The sequence below is a fragment of the Myodes glareolus genome, chromosome 26 (genome assembly GCF_982192425.1).
Source record: "Myodes glareolus chromosome 26, mMyoGla1.1, whole genome shotgun sequence".
Lineage (NCBI taxonomy): Eukaryota > Metazoa > Chordata > Mammalia > Rodentia > Cricetidae > Myodes > Myodes glareolus.
In genome coordinates, this window is record NC_142051.1 from 44,125,513 (window position 1) to 44,144,249 (window position 18,737).

The 18,737-nt window shown below is 42.2% G+C and overlaps 1 protein-coding gene across 6 annotated transcripts in view; it reads left to right on the forward strand.

Annotated features, from left to right (window-relative positions):
• The window catches only part of Ric8b (RIC8 guanine nucleotide exchange factor B), a 91,427-nt gene that overhangs the window by 3,726 nt on the left and 68,964 nt on the right, over positions 1–18,737 (forward strand). For all 6 annotated transcript variants that reach the window (XR_007228641.3, XR_007228642.3, XM_048418892.3 and 3 more), the window contains exon 2: positions 4,459–4,506. Coding sequence is in view for 4 of the 6 variants with exons in the window: in XM_048418892.3 (XP_048274849.1) it covers positions 4,459–4,506 (48 nt within the window). In the remaining 2 variants the exon portion in view is untranslated. The remainder of the gene's footprint in view (positions 1–4,458; positions 4,507–18,737) is intronic.

Here is an 18,737-nt window from a genome sequence, read left to right on the forward strand (position 1 = left end):
AGATTCCTTACCCAGGTCACTTTTGCAGGGCCATGTTGCCTTTCTCTGGAAGGCTTTGTTTTATTTTCAGGAGCAGTGTGCTTCTTTCTTTGCAACTGTTGAGCCCTCAGCTCTCTCCTTTAGTTACAGAATGAACTGTTTATTTTGAGATGTGTTGGTATAGTTCGGACTGTCCAAGCTCTTGGTGGTCCTTTGGGGTCTTTTCCGGTAACAGGTTTAGTAGAGAGTCTGTTTACCATCATTGTAGGCTCTCATTGTAACATCTTAATGTTGTTGCTTTGTTTTTTGAGACCAGGCTTCTCTGTGTAGCCCTGGCTGTCCTGGAACTCCCTCTGGAGATCCGCCTGCCTCTGCTTCCCAAGTGTCAGGACTAAAGGTGTGTTGGGGTGCTACTGGACATTGAACCCCGGGTCTTGCTAGTAAGAATATGCTCTGTCACTGCACTGAAAGAGCCAAACCTGCCACTTAATAGGTGAAGAAACTAATTGGGCGGTGGTGGCACACACCATTAATCCCAGCACTCAGGAGGCAGAGGCAGGCAGATCTCTGTGAGTTCGAGGCCAGCCTAGTCTACAAGAGCGAGTTCCAGGACAGGCTCCAAAGCTACATAGAAACTTTGTCTCGAAAAAAACAAAAAATAGAAACTGAAAAAACCGATTTGATTAACTATGACCGATAAACCCAGAGATGACATGACAAGCCATAGAGGCCACCTGGCATCTCCCTGTCCTATAGGATTCCATTTTGGAAGTATGGATTCCATTTTGGAAGTATGGCAAGCTTATGGACAGATGATGGTGACAGAGTTACTTAAGATGCTGTCACTTACTCAAGTTCTCCAAGAGTTGGGAGCAGGGAAGGAGGGAGGACTGCTGGTAGCCTTGAGCCCATCCTTTATGTGCTTGGAGAATGAGACTGACAGAAAACTCACATGGACACAGACCTAGAAATGCAGCCTCTGCATTTGAATGGGGATTTAAATGTCCTGGACCGTGTAGGAGGATGTTTTGCTTTCCATTTTTGAGGCTGAGCTTTGACTTTGGGCTTGCCTTAGGTTTTTGCATAGAGATATCCTTGTTACACATTGTACTTATTTCCAAACTATTTTACAGTCTGTTTTGACTCCTAAAAAGTAGTCTTTGAGTGTGCCTGTAGACATCAGTGTGTTAACCCCGGATTTTCTAATAGATCAGGGTTTAGCAGAGACCATGCAGTAACAACAGTAGTGACCAGTTATTGAATAAATACCTACCATGTACAAGGTGCCAGTTATAACATAGAAAAACATAAGGAAACCTTATGGATTGTAAAGTGCAGCCTGACCGGGGCTGCCCATAGTGCGCAGTCAGACTGGACTCAAATTTGAGGTTTTCTGATGGTTGAGTTTGAGGGGGCTCTCCTAGGTGATAAAACCTGCAGTCATGAGTCTGGTGTGTCACGGAGAAGTTCTAGTTTGTGATTTTTAAGTTGAACAGTGATTTACTTTTTGATTTATATTCCATTTGCTCCTGTTCTGGAAGTAAAGTGTATAAGAAGCCTGTGTCAGTTGGCTAACAGCTAGAGAGGCGTGTGGACCTGGATGTTAGTTCTCTTCCCACCATTTGAGCTTTTAGAAAGGGAGCAAGGCAGCAGACCAGAGGCTAAAGACCAGCCTGAGACACTCAGAAAGCCCTGCCTCAAAGAATTAAAGTCTTTAAAGAGCGTTGGAAGGAGAGAGGTGTAGGGTGTTAGGTCTGATCTAGCTTGGGTGACTGAAGCTAGCTGCATATAAATCCAGCATCTGCTGGGCACAGTGATCTTTGGGTTGAGTTTCTAAATAACTTGATCCATTCAGAGTTTAATTTATAGTGCCCTCCATGCTAGTATATTTTCTATTAAATTAAACTTTCATGCTGACTAGATGGAGCCTTTGAAAACATTATTTTTTTAAATGCTGCTTTTATTATTATTTAAATTTATTATTATTACTTTGATCAGTTTTGCTGTGAAAAAGCAACAGAAAGTGAAAAATTGGCTCTTGCTACTATTCTGAATTCTCACCTAAAAAAATAATTCTATGTAACTTACTGAGTATTTTTCCAAGCAAGAATTACTTTTTTTTACTGTCCTCTCCTTATAAATGCTAAAAACACATTTAGGAGAAGTATTAAGTTCTCCTAAATAAAGAAGTATTAGGTATTAACTAGACACATTTATTCCAAATAATTTGCAGAACTAATATTTTATGTAGCATGGCAAAAGCCAAGCCTTTTCTTGGTTTCTAAGTATAATTGTTTTCATTTATAAGGAACTTTTACTGAGCTTCCATTAAAACATTAGCCTGCTACCTCCTTATCTTTAATGTTAGGTTTCAGTGAACCCTGGGTCTGTAAATGCCTAAGAATAGCCTCAGATTCATGACCTCCGCTTCCCTCTTCCCTTCTTTCCTCCCGCATTCATTTATTCTTGAGATTCTTTATTATAAAGTAACTCCAGTGAGTCAGCTTTCTTTTAGTGGCTACATAGTATTTTATGAGATGGATACGATATGTTCAGTGGAATATTTTGACATACACAGTTTTCCAGTGTTGTATGTTCAGCTTGCCTCTTTTACTATATTAGAAAACACTGTTATCGTGAATGTGCTAACACAGACAATTTTTCTCTCACTCTGTATGACTTCATTAAAATAAAAGCATAGGAGTAAGAGTTCTGGGTCAAATGGGGTAAATATTTTTGTGCCTTCTAGTATGTGTTGGCAGGTCACTTTCCCTTTATAGGTTTGTGTCAAATGGTCCTGCATTATAATGACTTGTGGTGCCCCCTCCTCACATGGCTTTCTGCCTTCACTCTTGCTCGCCTGGAGCTGGCCTGTGCGCTGCTGCCCAGAACACTCTTCCAGATTGTTGTCGTAGTCCACCCTAGCCCTCCCCAGTCATCTGCAGCCGGCTGCCATGTCAGATGTAAAGTTTTACATCTTGCCCTGCTCTCTCACATCACCTGTTTCAGTTGGTTTGATCCCAGCTTGAGTAGCCTCTTTGAGGTTTCCTTAGGTGACCCTTGTCTCTTAACCTTTTGTCTTCCTTTAACTATTCTTACACTCAAATTGCCTCCCTCCCAACATTTCTGTAGCTCATTTTGTTTCAAAAACTGTTTCTGCAAAGGTACAAAACAGAACTACCAAAACGATACTGTCTTTCACACTTAATGTACTTAATTTGTGGTGGGCTGCCAGTTCTCTTGGTCAGTGTGGACAGTGAGATAAATTAGGGAAGCAGTAGAGAGCGCAGAGGAGTGTCTGGTTGGTTTGCCTTAGGAAACGTCAGGTAGGATTCAGGAGAGCGTTCTGGTTAACGTGAGCAAATTGTAGTTCTGCGCTCTTGGTCGTGTGACCACCACTCCTAATGCAAACAAGACAGTTATTCTACCCATTCCCCTCTGCTTCTGCTACAGAGTGGGAAGTGCACTGTGGCTTGTCTTTTCAGTTAATTTTGTGTTAATATCATTAGCAACAGCAGCAGCATCCTGACATACGCTGTTTTCTGCGTGCCAGGCAGTGAGGTGGTGTTTTATGGGCCATAGCTATCAGAACCCTCACAGTCCCCCTTAGCTAAGTGCTGTTCTCACAAGAGGAGCCAGGCGGTTGACGTGCCTGAAGTCACAACTAGGAAGTGAGAGTGACGGAGGCTCTTTTCCAGAGTACTGTCTCTCTCTGCAGTTCTCTGATCCTTTCTTTCCTCTTTCCTTCTCTCTTTCCTTCCCTCCCTCCTTCCTTTCTTCCCCCTTCCTTCCTTGTCCCCTTCCTTCCTTCCCTCCTTCCTTCCTTCCCTCCTTCCTTTGTCCCTTCCTTTCTTCATTTTTGGTTTTTCAAGATAGTTTTTCTGTGTAGCCCTGACTGGCTGTCCTGGAACTCGCTCTATAGACCAGGTTGGCCTCGAACTCAGAGAACTCAGAGATCCATCTATCTTTGCCTCCCGAGTGCTGGGATTAGAGGCATGTACCACTGCTGCCAACTTCTGATGATTTTTTTATGGAATACAAAAAAGAAAAACCCAGCACACTGATGGGATTTGTAATCTGCCCCATCTGTGTTTCCAGTCTCATCTTCCATGTGCCATCCCCTGAAGTGTCCCATTTTCTTCTCAGTTGCTAGCTTCATGAGTATATGGTCCACATATCTACAGCAAACACCTATTACCCCTCAGACTCCAGTTCAGTCAGTCGTTCAGTGCCTTGTGCGAGGCCTCCTACCCTTCTGGGTAGTTGCTGTCTTAATTCTCTCTTTTCCTTTTGTGTTTCTGCCATAGTCTTTTCATGTGACTTTATGTTAATTTTTAAATATTATTGTGTCTGTCTTACTTTAATAAGAATATTGAGATGAGAAAGCAGTATTTTATAAGAAAATTAGTTTATATATTTTGTTTAAAATTCTTTAAAATGTATATATTAAAATGACATTTCCTTTTCCCCCCCCCTCAGCATAGGACTACTTTCAAATTTGAACCAACAGATGAAGATAAAAGAAAGGTAAGGTTTGATGTGTGTGTGTGTGTCTGTCTGTCTGTCTGTCTGTTACTCCTGGATGGTTTAAGCAGTGGACTTGTTTTCTTCTAATGGTTGTTGATTAGTTTTTGGTTTCAGTTCAGTTTTTTTCAGGAATCCTGAGAAGAAAGAGAGGGAGCAGGTTTAGGATGGATTGCACACAAACCCCTCCTGTTCATCCCACTGTATCCCTGGGCGTACTTACATAGGAGAAAGGCTCAGGTGGGACTAGCAGTGAAGTTTCTTACTGCTAATGGGCTGCCCTTTTTTGCTGGCAATTCCAGGTTGTACACAATGTCGGCTAATGTACAGCATGGCTGTGCTGGGCTAAGTTTGGGGAGAGCAGCTTTTCCTGCTGGTGCTCTGTGCCTACTTACTGTCACATTGTCTAGGTTACCAGCCACACAGTCACAGAGGATGGAATCAAGAGTTACTGTGAGAGCGGGACTCTTCAGTGTGTGGCTGCCTTACTTGGTGGATGCAGGCATGATGTTAATGAGGATTAACTAGTCCTCCCTTTTTGTTTTTCTGGCGTGAAGGGGAGTGGTTTAGATGCTGATAGAGGATTGATAACCTTACACCTGCCCATTACTCTGTATTCAGTGTCTCTACCTCCTAAGATTTAGTCTCCTAATTCAAACCTTCATCTGGATCACTATATTAGTTGATTTTTATTTGCTTTTTATTGTTGTTTTTGAGACAGGGTTTCTCTATGTAGACCAGGCTGGCTTTGAACTCAGAGATCCGCCTGCCTCTGCCTCGAGTGCTGGGATTAAAGGAGTGCCCACCACCGCCTGCTACTGCATTAGATCTTGAACTGTCCTTCCAGTGACCTGTGGCTCTAGCTGTAGCTGCCTGTCCATATTCTTAGCCTTGGAGTCTTCCAGTGACCTCCAGTGCGGACGGAATGGCGTGGCCTCAGTGGTCTGCTCTCTGTTGCCCTTGTGTTTTATGTTCTGTGTTACATGCTCGTAGTCACACATGCAGAGTGCTGTGTTTCTTCCCTCCCACGTCTAGTTTTCCTCCTCCTCATCGGCCACCTCCTCCGTGTCGGCCCCGAGGACTCCTCTCACATCTGTAGTTGTCAGTGCCAGTGAACTCAGACATCTGCTGAATGAGTGCCGTGGAGTGCAGCGGGGGCTTGCTTTGTAAATAAGACAGACGGTACCTTTTACAGTAGCGATTTATTGTCTGGATATGCTTTTTGAATAGCTTTAAAAATTGGCCTTCTTAGGAACACTCAGAAGCTGGGGAGTGGGTGCCAAGATGTGTATATCTGAAGATAATCTTCAGGGATAAGTCTTCCAGTGACACAGTGCATGGAGGAGAAGTTGTGTTATCTGTTTAATTAAGAGACCCTTTGCCCTTTGACCAAAATACTTTACTTTTAGAGATCTGTTTTATCTTTCGATTGAACCCAAGTGAGCAAAATTTTTTCATTAAAACGTTCATAAACAGCAAAAGATTGGAAACAGCCAGTTAAGGGATATTGGGAAGAAAAAATGGTACGTTGACAGAATTCTGTGTAGTAGTAAAAAGAAAAAAATTACAATCTGTGCTATTGAAAAAGAACAAAGTGAGGTATTTAAATGGAGCACATTGAATGTCAGACTCATGACAGAAATTCACGGAGAAGGCAGCTACTATAGATTTGACTGGGAGAATCCACCCCATATATGTGACATTAATGCTGTATTGGGGTCAGACTTCAGATCTTTGATAGTGCTTTTACTCATCATAGTAAGCACATTAAAAGCAGCAGAGATCACCCAGTCAACAGTGTGTGCTTCACCATCAGGACACAAGTTCAGACCATAGAAGCAATGGAAGAGCCAGGAGAGCGACATGCCTATAATCCCCACACTGGAAAGCCAGACAGGCGTATACGTGTGCATAGAAAGCTAAATGCAGATATTATAAATATTAGTTGAGAAGGGTATTTTCCTATATTAATTATCCATGTTGTTTGTTTTCTGTAGAGTAGTAGAAAACCTGTCATTTTCTAACCATCCTCCCCACCCGCTGTCTCCATGCGGTGTGCTTTCAGCAACATTCCTCTGATGCGCACACAACCCCCAGATACTCAGGTTCCTCATCTTCCCATATCCTTTAAATCATCTCTAGCTGCCTATTATGATGTGAGTGCTTTGTAAAGTGATAGCGTACTGCGAGTGATGATGAAAACATCCCTATCTGTTCAGGGCAGAAACAGTTTTTCCTAATAGTTGTTTGCATCCGTTGGTGTGGAGATTACCCTCTGCTACTTTTAGGTCTCTGGAGAGAGTAACTTCTGCCCTTGTGTTTATTGCAGTGTGTGTGTAGGTTTCTGCTTCCTGGGAGGTCTGTTGTAAACAAGTGTCAGTAGGGACCTAGCTAGGTAATTCTCATTAATGGAAAACATTGACAAACAAATCCATTGCAGTCTCCAATGGTTAAAACCATTAGTGACTCTGATGCTTGCATTGCCTTTCAGACACTGGCAGGGAAACTGTGGGACAGCTCCAGTGCTAACCGCATAGAAGCTCTCTGTGGAAACAGTAGGAGGCGCTTCTCTACACTGAGTTCAATGTGAAAATACAAGCAATCAAATACTGAATAGTTTCTTTTGCAGCTCTTATATGTTGTCCTACGTATGCTTCTAGAGCAGTGGTTCTCAGCCTGTGGGTCTTGACCTCTTTGGGGGCTCCATTTCAGACATTTACATTATGACTTATAACAGTAGCAAAATTTCAGTAATGAAATAGCAACAAAGTAGTTTGGTGTTTGGGGGTCACCACAGAAGAGGAGCTGGGTTAGAGGGTTGCGCATCAGGAAGGCTGATGCCACTGCTCTAGAGCCTCTGTCAGCACCTGCTTGGTAACAGGAGTTCAAGCCCTCCCCTCCTTCCATAAAGTACGTGCTGTGCTAGCAGCAACATCAACTAAAAACCCACCCATAGTAATACCTTACCTATATTAAAAAGAAAATTTTGTGACAACCTAGTATAGTGTGAGGGGCACTGCCTTCCAAAAAAAAAAAAAAAAAGACTTCATTTTATTAACTTCTCTAGATCAGGCTGCTGACGCTCTGCCATGGTTCTTAGTTTTACAGAGGTGTGCTTCTCCTCACTAGTGCCATTAAGGACTGAGGTTTGTGCTCACACTACTGGAGTGTGGGCACCTTGTGTGGAAAGGACTCCCTGCTGTGTGCAGGTCTTCAGTGCTCCCCATTCTGTAGCTCTGTCATGCATTGAAGCAGATTTTGGAATACTCGACGTTATGATCTGAGGCCTTGTTCTATCTCTTATTTCCTTACTGTTGAGACACCACTGAAGCTCAGGCTTAAGCTGGGAGCCAGCAAAGGGAAACAGCAAATGGGAATGTGTGGATTTTTCTTAAGGAGTAAGTCAGGTGCAGTTCCAGTGTTTGTGCATGCGATGCAAATTGTGACAGGTGCATGTGAATCATTGTGTATTTGGATAGAAACACCTGTGCTTGCTTTACATCTTCACCTACAATGATGGGCTGCGATTACCTGTCAGCCATAAACAAATGTACCATGCAAACATGCGAGATGGGAAAGGAAATGATAAGTAATCTGGAAACCCGCGTTGAGACAGTGAAAGCTCTTGCTTTGGTTTTTAACACAAAGTGTCCCTCGAAACCAGTAAAGAGTATTGCAATAAAAGTTAAAAAGATACATCATAAAATGACTAGAGCTGGATGGAGCTCAGGGACACGGTTTGCCTAACGTGTGAGGCTCCGAGTTCAACTCCAGTACTGGGAAGTGGAGAGAGGAGTAGCGTGCTTGAAGCTCCTTGATCTGTAGCTAAGAATACAGCGTTCTAACTGTGGAAAAGCTCCAGTTGTCTAGGACAACTGACTGTATGTGAGAAACTGCCCTCAAAAGAACGAGCGTTTCAATACCTTACTGACTGTATCTGAGAAACTGCCCTCAAAAGAACGAGCGTTTCAATACCCAAACTTCAAGCATATTTTATAATTTCAGACTCATACCCGTTCAGCCATGGGGTGTTTGCTAACTTGGAACTGTGTTGGAGACCCAACACGTGAGTGACTTGCGTTGTGTTCTCAGCTCCCAGCGCTGCATGTGCACTGCAGTGATGTCAGTGAGATGAGGGAGGGGTCAGGGCAAACAAAGCCTCTAATCCCAGCAGTGAGTTCGAGGCCAGCCTGGTCTACATAGAGAGTTTTTAGGACAGCCAGAGCTACACAGAAAACCCTGCCTCGAAAAACCAGCAAACAAACAAACAAAAAGCTGGGGAAAGGAACTTGTAGGTTGGGTGGACCCAGCACGCCTGTGATGAGAGCTGCTGTGTGGTTTTGTGCTTTGTGTCTCTTAGTTGTACTTCAGAATCGCAACACAGCTCACAATGTTGTTCATTCAGGGCAAGACAAATATATTTGAAGAGTGATCACAGTTGTAATTCTGGTAACAGCTACACAGAAAATACAGCAAGGAAATCCACAAAATGCTGCTGTGGAGTAGGTTTCTTTTTTCTGTAAACTTTTGGATAATAGGTTGCACTGATTTCAGAACATAATTATAATAACACAGTATAATACAAAATAGTATTTTAGAATAGTATGGTTGGGGGCATAAACATAAAGCAATGCTTTGTTTTTTTTTTCTTTTCTTTTTTTTTTTCTTTTTTCATTTTTGGTTTTTCAAGACAGGGTTTCTCTGTGTAGCCCTGTCCTGGAACTCACTCTGTAGACCAGGCTGGCCTCAAATTCACAAAAGATCCACCTGCCTCTGGCTCCCAAGTGCTCAGATTAAAGGTGTTACCACACCACCTGGCTTCTTTTTTCTTAATTGTACATTTATTCTAAAATTGAATTTTATTGATTACATAACTAAATAAAAGTAGTACTACTTACAAACCAGTTTCTATAGTGAAATAAATGTATATGAATACAAAAGTCCATTTTGTTATTTCTGATTTATATATATTTTTTCCTTTAGATAGACTCTACCCAACATAGTACAGCACCTGTAATCCACACACTCTCACTAATCCTGTGTGTCAGGGTCCATGGTAGGCATAGGTTCCTGAGTTGGCCTGTGGGTTTGGCTTGGTGGATCCTCAGTCACATAGGTGCAGGCTTCACCATGAGCTATAGAAAACAAATGGCAAACGTTTGTATTACCTTCCTCCAAGGAAAATGTGCCAAGACAAAATTGTTAATCTTCAACTTTGAATCCATTCTTAGGAATAGCTCGAAGCATAGGTGCTTGTCCTGAAAGCCTTTGTAACACTTAAAAGAAAAATCTTAATATGGCTTGTAAATCCGAATTACAATTTCCTTGATGAGTTTACCTAAAGAACACATAGGTAGATAGTAGAAACACAGTACTCACTCTGAAATACGTCTTGTTGGGGGCCAATTTGTAGTAGCAGGCTGCTTGTTGATTCCCAGCCACCCAGATAGCTTAGACCCAAAATAATCACACAGAAACTGTATTAATTAAATCACTGCTTGACCTATTAGTTATAGCTTCTTATTGGATAACTCTTACATCTTAATTTAACCCATTTCTATCAATCTGTATATCACCATGAGGCTGTTACCGGCAAAGTTTCAGCGTCTGTCTCCAGCGATTCCATGGCATCTCTTTGACTCCGCCTTCCTCCTCCCATGCTATAGGCTAAGCCAATTCTTTATTCATTAACCAATAAAAGCAACACATAGACAGAAGGACCTCCCACACCAATATCCCACTCCCATAGATGGTAACAGGGGTTAGGATGTCCCTCCCCACAGATGCTAACTTTAAATATTTTTTATCCCATTAAAACATGTACACATACCAAATTCACACCTTAAATTTTTGTTTTTAAAGCTCTTCCCTAGCAGGCATCTATTACAGGTCTTGACTTGTAAGCAGAATGAATGGCTAGTAGTAGGTAAACCAACTTTAGTTTTTATTCCAAACTGTACCTGTAGATCTTTTTGTCAAAGAATCAAAAGGATCAATCTAGGGGAAAAGGTCAGAAAAACTCTTCTGATTTAGGGTTTTAATGTGATTTTAAGAAAAATGTGTGCGCATGCATGTGCACACACGTGCGTGCACATGGGAATGGACATGACAGTGTACATGGGGTGATCAGAGACTCCCTAGCCCGTTCCTGGAGTGGCAGCTGCACTCCCCACCTTGTTCAGAAACAAGGTCTCTGGCTTCTCTTGCGCACTGCCAGCTTCTGCAGATCCTCTGTCTACCTCTCCTCTCTCCAGGGCAGCGTGGGCTCACCAGTGAGTGCTTTCCAGCACATCTGACTTGCCTAGCTTCCAGCCAGGAACTTGGATCATCAGACTTGCCAGCAAGTGCTTTTACTTATTTACTGAGCCGTCTCCCTGGCCCACCCTGTGTGATCTTTGTGTTTCTGTGGGGGACTTGTGGCTGGGGTGATAAGAATTGCATCTTTAATCGATATTGTGGAGTTTGGGGTATATCTTCTCATCTAAACATGCCTGTGAGCGCGTCTCTCAGTCATGGCAGAGTATGGAGCTCTGTAAACCCTCACCCCACTGAAACCTATGAAACTTATTATTTTTAAACGAACACAAGTTTGCTGTTGCTGTTTAAACTAATCCCAAGAGTATATAATGAAGAAAACGTATTCTGACCCCGGTAGACAGGTGGGATAAAGAGCAGGCGTCCACTGGCTGGAGTTCTGTCTTCTCAGCAGGGATGCAATTTACTTTTCTCACCTGTTTTTCTCCTGCTGCCATCAAGATTTTCCCCTTGTCTTTAGCTTTTAGTAGTTGGTTTTCTCTTTCCACCATGGGCTCTGCCAATCAGACTCAAGTTGGCAGACTTATTTTCCAAGTCCTTTACCAACTGAGCCATCTCGTGGTCCCCTTTAGTGACCTTCAGAGCATCTGCGTAAAACAGTGTCTGTAATGGTATGGTGAGCAAATAGCGTGTGTAAGTACACCAGACTACCACAAAGGTGAGGGGTGACAGAGCTGTACTGTGTTAAAGTGACTCCGATGGCAGCCGGAGTCCACAGGGACAAATCAGGAGAAACAGAAGTGATCCTAAACACGGCCAGTAAAACAAACACTGTGCCAGGAGTGATGGCGCACGCCTTCAGTCCCAGCACTTGGGAGGCAGAGGCAGCCGGATCTCTGTAGTTCTAGGCCAGCCTGCTCTACAGAGTAAGTTCCAGGACAGCCAGGACTACACAGAAAAACCTTGTCTTGAAAAACAAAAACAAAAACAAAAAAAGGTTGATAGAAATGATTAATTTTAATTATTATTATATTTGTGACATTTGCAGATATAATATATAACAGTATTTCAAAAGAAAAATTACTACATAGGAGTGATACTTTATACCTTCCAGAAAATGAATATTAATCTGGAGCATATCTCTCAGGTGCATATAGTAAGCCTTGAAGCAGTGGTTCTCAGCCTTACTAATACTGTGACCCTTTAATACAGCTCTTCATGTTATGGTGACTTCCAACTATAAAATTATTTTTGTTGCTACTTCATAGCTACAATTTTACTACTGTTATAAATCATATCTGTGTTTTCTGATGGTCTTAGGTGGCACCTGTGAAAGGGTCGTTTAACTCCCAAAGGGGTCACAACCCACAGCTTGAGAACCATTGAGAACAAGTACATAGCTCAGAGTTAGATGTTAAAGATTCTAAGACTTCATTGAGAGTAATTAAAGAAGAGCTAAATAAATGAAAAAAAAACCCCTTGTTTATGAATTGGAAGACTTACTACAAGTAGAATATCCATATTCTTACCACTGATCCACCAATTCAGTACAATCATTTGTAGAATTCTAGGTGGCTTCTTGTTAGAAGTTGATAGGCCAGTTCTGAAATTAAAACAGGCACAGAATAGCCAAGAGAAACATGGAGGAGAAAAGTGAAAATGGAGCGTGTTATGGTAGGGTGTAGGTGAATGGGAGGTAGGGGCAGAAGGATAAGGGGCCCAAGGCCAGCCTTAGCTACTATAGAAGTTTGAATGCATCCTGAGCTAACATGTCTCAAAGAGTGGTGGGGGCAGTTTAACAGTTTTAAGATAGACAGAGCCATGGTGGCCAAGACTGGGAACTAGTGTGAAAATGACTGTGGCTCTTAACAGAAGAAGTGATCCCTAGATAACCATGTGTAACTTACTTACAAATGAAAACGGGGGCTGAGGAGATAGCCCAACTCTTATGAGCACTGGCTGTTCTTCCTGAGGATCTGGGTTCAATTCTCAACACCCACACGGCAGCTCACAACTGTTTGTAACTCCAATTCCATGGGATATGACACCTTCATACAGACATACATGCAGTCAAAACACTAATACACATAAAATAAAAATGAGTAAAAACACCTAAGCGATAAAACTTACTGGGGAAACCAGAAGTCTCCATGTTTTCAGATGATACCAAAAACTTAAACAAAAAGGAAACAGATAAACTGGACCTTGTTGAAGTTAAAAACATTCATGCTTTAAAAGATACTACCAGGAAGAAAAAAAAAAAGATAATCTGTAAAATTAGAGAAAATGTTTGTTAGAATTAATATATTTGGTAAAAATGTCACCTAAAATATTTAAGGAACTCTTTAAAAATTTTTGAAATGTCTTTTCCTTCATGTGTGTTTGTGTATCATGTGCATGCTTGGTACCCATGGAGATCAGAAGGGGGCATTGGATCCTTTGAAACTAGTTATGGATAGTTTATAAACATGCAGGTGCTGGAACCCGGGTCCTTGGCAAGAGCAACAAACACCCTTAACTGCTGAGCCTCCTCTCAGCCCTAGGGACCCTTACTCAGAAGACAGCTGAATTTACAGTGCACGGGGGAACTGTTGGGGAACTCCGTTAGCCAGTGACCTTTAAGGTACAGCCCCATGTTGGGCGCCAAATTATAGTAGTATCAAAGTGTTCCACCATGTCTGGAATGGAGTATAACAAAGGTTTATTATTTGGGGATGAACACACAGTAAGGGTGGCAATCCACAGTCCTCTGTGTGCCCTGGGAACTGGGAACCAAATTCAGCAGAAAAATGTTGAAGCTGGTGTCCGACAGAGAACTAAAGAACTAGGTTTCCAAAATAACAAGTTGATATCAGGTAAAGGTAAATCAAAACTGCTATAAAAAAATCAGCTCACCCCTACTGGACTAGAACAAGAGATAATAACAAATATTGACAAGAATGCTGAAATACCCAAGCCTTCACATACTACTTGTAGAAAGTAGTATATCTAGTCTGGAAAATAACCTGGCAGTTACTCACAAAGTTACACCAGTTACCCCCTAACATGCCAGTTACACCCCTAGGCATCTAGAGTGTCTCCTAGGAGTGTGCTACAAAAAGAAGTGTGGATGTAGTCCACATAAAACTGCACACACACAGGTATGCTGCATAATAATCAAAAAGTAGAAACTACCCAGATGTCCATCAACATGTAAATGATGAACAAATATATTATACTCCTACAGAAGACTATTGTTCAGTTAAAGAAATAAAGTAACTGGTGCACGCTAACAGTGAATGGACCTTGAAAGTGTGCTAAGTGAAGGAAGCCAGACAGATGTTGTGTGATTGTGTTAGTGTGAAAAGTCCTGGATAACAGATCCTTAGTGACAGAAAATAGATTAGTGGTTGCAGGGACCGAGGACTAGGGAAAGAGAGGAGCTGGGATTTACTGCTGATGGGTATTGAGTTTCTTTTGAGAGTGATGAAAATATTCTAAAATTAGATAGAGGTGATGGTTGTACAAGTGTGAATATGTACTCTAAAAACAAATGGGCTGTGTGCTTTAACAGGTTGGACTTCTGTGAGTCATATCTCAATAAAGTGGTATGAAAGAAGTATTAGTAGATAAAGTATACCATTGTATACTTATACTGCTCCTCTTATAAACCCCGCATGTCCTGTGCACATCTCATCCTCTCAACAGAGCTTTAAAGTCCATGCTGTGCCTTTTCTGGCTTTACAGGAGAGGAAACAAAGGCATACAGAGAAAGTGCTGTCTGAACTGGTGAGGGGTTAGGCCAGGATTCAGATCTCAGCAGCCTGTTGCCATAGCCCTGTATTATACTCTGTCAGGCTGGACTGGCCCATTGTGTGACTTATTAATCTACTCTTAAGTGTCCAGGATTTGAGTTTTGATGTAGGGTGTAGACACTGAGTGATTACCAGCACTGAAGGGTATCAGAGAGCATGCTTTCCACATCCAGCCCCTGCTGGGTGGATGACTGGAGGACTTGGGCTCTAGAACTTCACAAGGGGCTGGATGGATGACTGGAGGACTTGGGCTCTAGAACTTCACAAGGGGCTGGATGGATGACTGGAGGACTTGGGCTCTAGAACTTCACAAGGGGCTGGATGGATGACTGGAGGACTTGGGCTCTAGAACTTCACAAGGGGCTGGATGGATGACTGGAGGACTCGGGCTCTAGAATTCCAGTGTGTTGCAGATTCTTTTTCAGATACATCAGAATTTTGTTGTTGTTGCTGAAAGTGTGAAGTTGGTTCCCTTACTCAGTACTTTGTTCATTTCTCAGAAATTTTGCTTATATGCCAATGAAAGTGGAATATTTATTTGTCTGTAATTGATAGAACTCATAGGGACTAGACTTTGTCAGTGATTCTGATTATTCCAATGGATAAAAAAATTGAGATAGTTTTTTACCTAAGGTTATAACTTGTGTGGGAAAGCTGTGGCCAGAGCAAGTCTTCAGTGTCTCTTCTTGCCTTTAATGATCACTGCTATGTAGCTAATCCTCAGAGGACTCACACTGTGGTTCGGGACCCTGAATGTTGTCCCGTACAGGTACCCTCTGGGGTATCCTGCACCAGAGGCAGCAATTCTGAATACTTCATCTAATGCCAGTTTCCCAGCAGCCACTCTGCCTGTGGATGACATCAAGGTCTGCTCTGGTTAATTCTCTTAGTTTCTCCATGTTCCTCTCGGGTTCTGTTCATGTTTCACTGATCTTCTGTTGCCTCCTTCCAGCTAGTTAGCAGCCTTGATCTCCTGCCCTGACAACACACCTACCAAGGAGCTTTCTGTGACTAAAGTCCTTGGATTATTTATTCAGTATTTTAACACATAGCTTAAGCTGTTGTATATTGGAAGATGCTTAGTACTCACTCATTTTCCATGTGTTAAATCTCCCTAATATAAATTATCTGAGTTGTGTTCTATTATTGCTCATTAACCCAAAATAGATGTTTTTTCACTTAATAGTTCTCTTAAAATTTTTTCTCTTTTGAGGACTTCTGGCATGCAAGAAATGAAGATATTTCTGTAACTGCCAGTATTGACAACCTAATTTTCTTAAAGACTAAGATTTGGCATCTGAACTGGAGAAAAGAACTTTTTGGAAAATAAAGACATCTAAATAGTAAGAGAAGTGTAGTGGACTGGATTTATGTTTGAAGAGAAAACGTTTTTACACGTGCTTTTCTACCCTCAGTCTAGAAAGGAGGGACAGCTGAGTGGTTATAAGTTTTTGTTTATACCTAAGCTGTCTTTTCCAACTGTTAGGAAACGTTTGATGGCACAACGTGCCATTCTCAGGATTGCTAATTAACCAAGGAACTTGAGCCAAACCAACTTAGTGATTGTTCCTCAAAACTCTTCTGTCTTTCCTAAAGAGAACCCAGGTGGTGGGTCTGCACTGCTGGAAGATGAACACATCCAGGAAGAGAAGGCGTAGCTCGACTGTAAGAGTGAAATAAAACTTCAGTCACAGAGACTCATCTGTAAATAAAATGAGAATTCCCTTGTCTTTCATAATATGATTTAGACAAAGCCCCCAAATGTATAGATATAACATTAGTGTAAGTAAACATGGACTAAGATGGGTGAGTATTCATTTAGGAAAACTGTTTAGCTTTATATATATATATATATATATATATATATATATATATATATATATATATGTGTGTGTATATATATATATATATATATAAAATATTCAAGTTTGACCCCCAGAATCCTTCTCTATGAGTTTTACTAAATCATGTTTTACTATTCTAGTAGTAATTCATTAAATGTTTAGTATTTTTAAAATACAATTTTTGAATAGTTCTTTTAGAGAATGGATAACCAATTACTTATTTCCCACTACTGATGTAGTAACTTCCCTTCATCTTGCCTCCCTCCCTCCCCGTCCCCTCCCTTCCTCCCTCCCCTCCCTCTTTCCACCTCTCCCCCTTTCCTCCCTCCCCCTTTCCACCTCACCCCCTTTCCTTCTTCCCCCTCCCTCCCTCCACCTCACCATGCCCTTTCCTCCCTCTACCTCATCCCCTTTCCTCCCTTCCCTCCCTCCCCCTCTCCTCCCTCCCCTCCCTCCCCTCCTCTCCCTCCACCTCTCCCCCTTTCTTCCTCCCCTTCCTTCCCTCCCATCATGTCTGTCCCTCCTCCTTTCTTGCTTTTGCTCACTTGCTGTATACAGAGGGCCAAAGTTGAGAGGTATCATGTTCAGGTGGCTGACCTTCAGTTCCGGTTAAGAACTAAAATTAGATCCCTGTGGAATATATATCCACTGACAACTGGTGGAGAGTGTGGACATAACCTTGAGTGACCAGAAAGACATCATCCAAGGGAGTTCGCTTTGACTATAAAAACTCCTTGAACATCTCTCTACTTTAAAAATTTGAAAATTCCTATGACTTTTGTATTATAATTTATAATGCACATTTAACATGCGCATCCCACGTCCCAGTATTTTAGTATCGTTGTGGTCCAGAAGATACACTAGGACTCTGACACGGGGCCACTGGATGAATGTACAGAGTTGATTTTAAGATTAGAATCCTATCCTTTCCCTCGAGCAGTACTGGTTGATTCCAGTGAATCTAGATGAAGTAGCAAGGTAGTCAGGATGGGGAAAACAACCAGGGGAAAGTCCGTGTTCATCGAGGAGAGCGTGGCAGACTGTAAAGAGAGCTTATTTCAGTACCACTGCAACAGAAGAGCAAAAATGTTAAAAAAGTAAAGGTGAGAATTGTAGGCTTGTGTTTAAGGACTGAGGTCTGTGTAAGAGTGGGGAAAATCAGTCACTATTTCCCTTGACTGCCCCACTCTAGAACAGAGTGGTGTTTCATGTTGGGAACATCCGTTTTGGCTTTATTTCATATATATGACAAGTATCACATACATGTCATCTCCTTTCATTCTTCCATCGACCTACGAAATGGATGTCCTTGACAGATAAGGAAGTGAGAGGAGCTTGCCATTGTACCTGAAGTCATGGTGCTGGAGCTGAAACCAGAGCTTTAGCTCCCTGTTCAGTATCGGGAGCTCCTAGTGAGTGCGTGCGTGCGTGTGTGCGTGCTTGTGTGCGTGCGTGTGTGTGTTTGCAGACATTCGGTGCACCAGACACACTCAGGGAAGAGCTGAGATCCAGAGCCTGCCTCCCTCCAGGTTGATACGAGAGATAAGTCTTCACAGATAGAGGTCAAAGTCACCAGTGTTGAGTTCTGCAGCCATAGAGATTCAGTTCTCTGGACCTAAAGCTGTAAGAGATTACTTCCTGCTTTGGGATGGTGAAAAGATGGTTTTGAAGATAGGACTAATTTAGCAAGGTGAGCAGTTGAGAAGACTCTAAATATATAAAATGAGAAGGCAGAGTTTTAGAAAGGTCATTAACACTGTTGTCTGCTGCCAACTGAAGGGAAAAGTCCCTCCCTCGGTGACTGCTACTGCTGGGCTGTCCACTTGAACAGCAGGGAGGCTCTTGGCTTCACTCTCTTCCAATCACCCTTTCTAACCATCCTCCCGGTTAGCGCCCTTTGGAGTAAGTCCTCTCTCCATCCTCTTCACACAGAAAGCATAGTCTGTCTCTCTCCACCAGACAGTCCCTCTGCACACCTCCACGTTTCTCTTCTGTGTCTTGAGAACTCTGCTGCCCACTTTCCCTGTTTCCAGGTATTCTTTAGAAACATCTTTATCAAGGTCCTAGCGATCTGCTGTCTGCATTTGGAACAGCTGAGCATTCATCCATAAAATGCTTTCTTCTGTCTCCCAGAACACCCACACTTCTAAATTTCCTGTTAAAGGCCAGTCATGATGTTGGCTTTTCCAGGGCTCTTGTGCCTTTTCTTTCTCTTTTTCTCCATGCAGTCTAATCCAGTCATAAGTGAAGTGTTCCTACCCATACAGAAAGCAGAGCTTCGATGGCTACCACGTAATTCAACTTCCTACTTGACATTTTTATAAGCATTTCAGGCGTATTG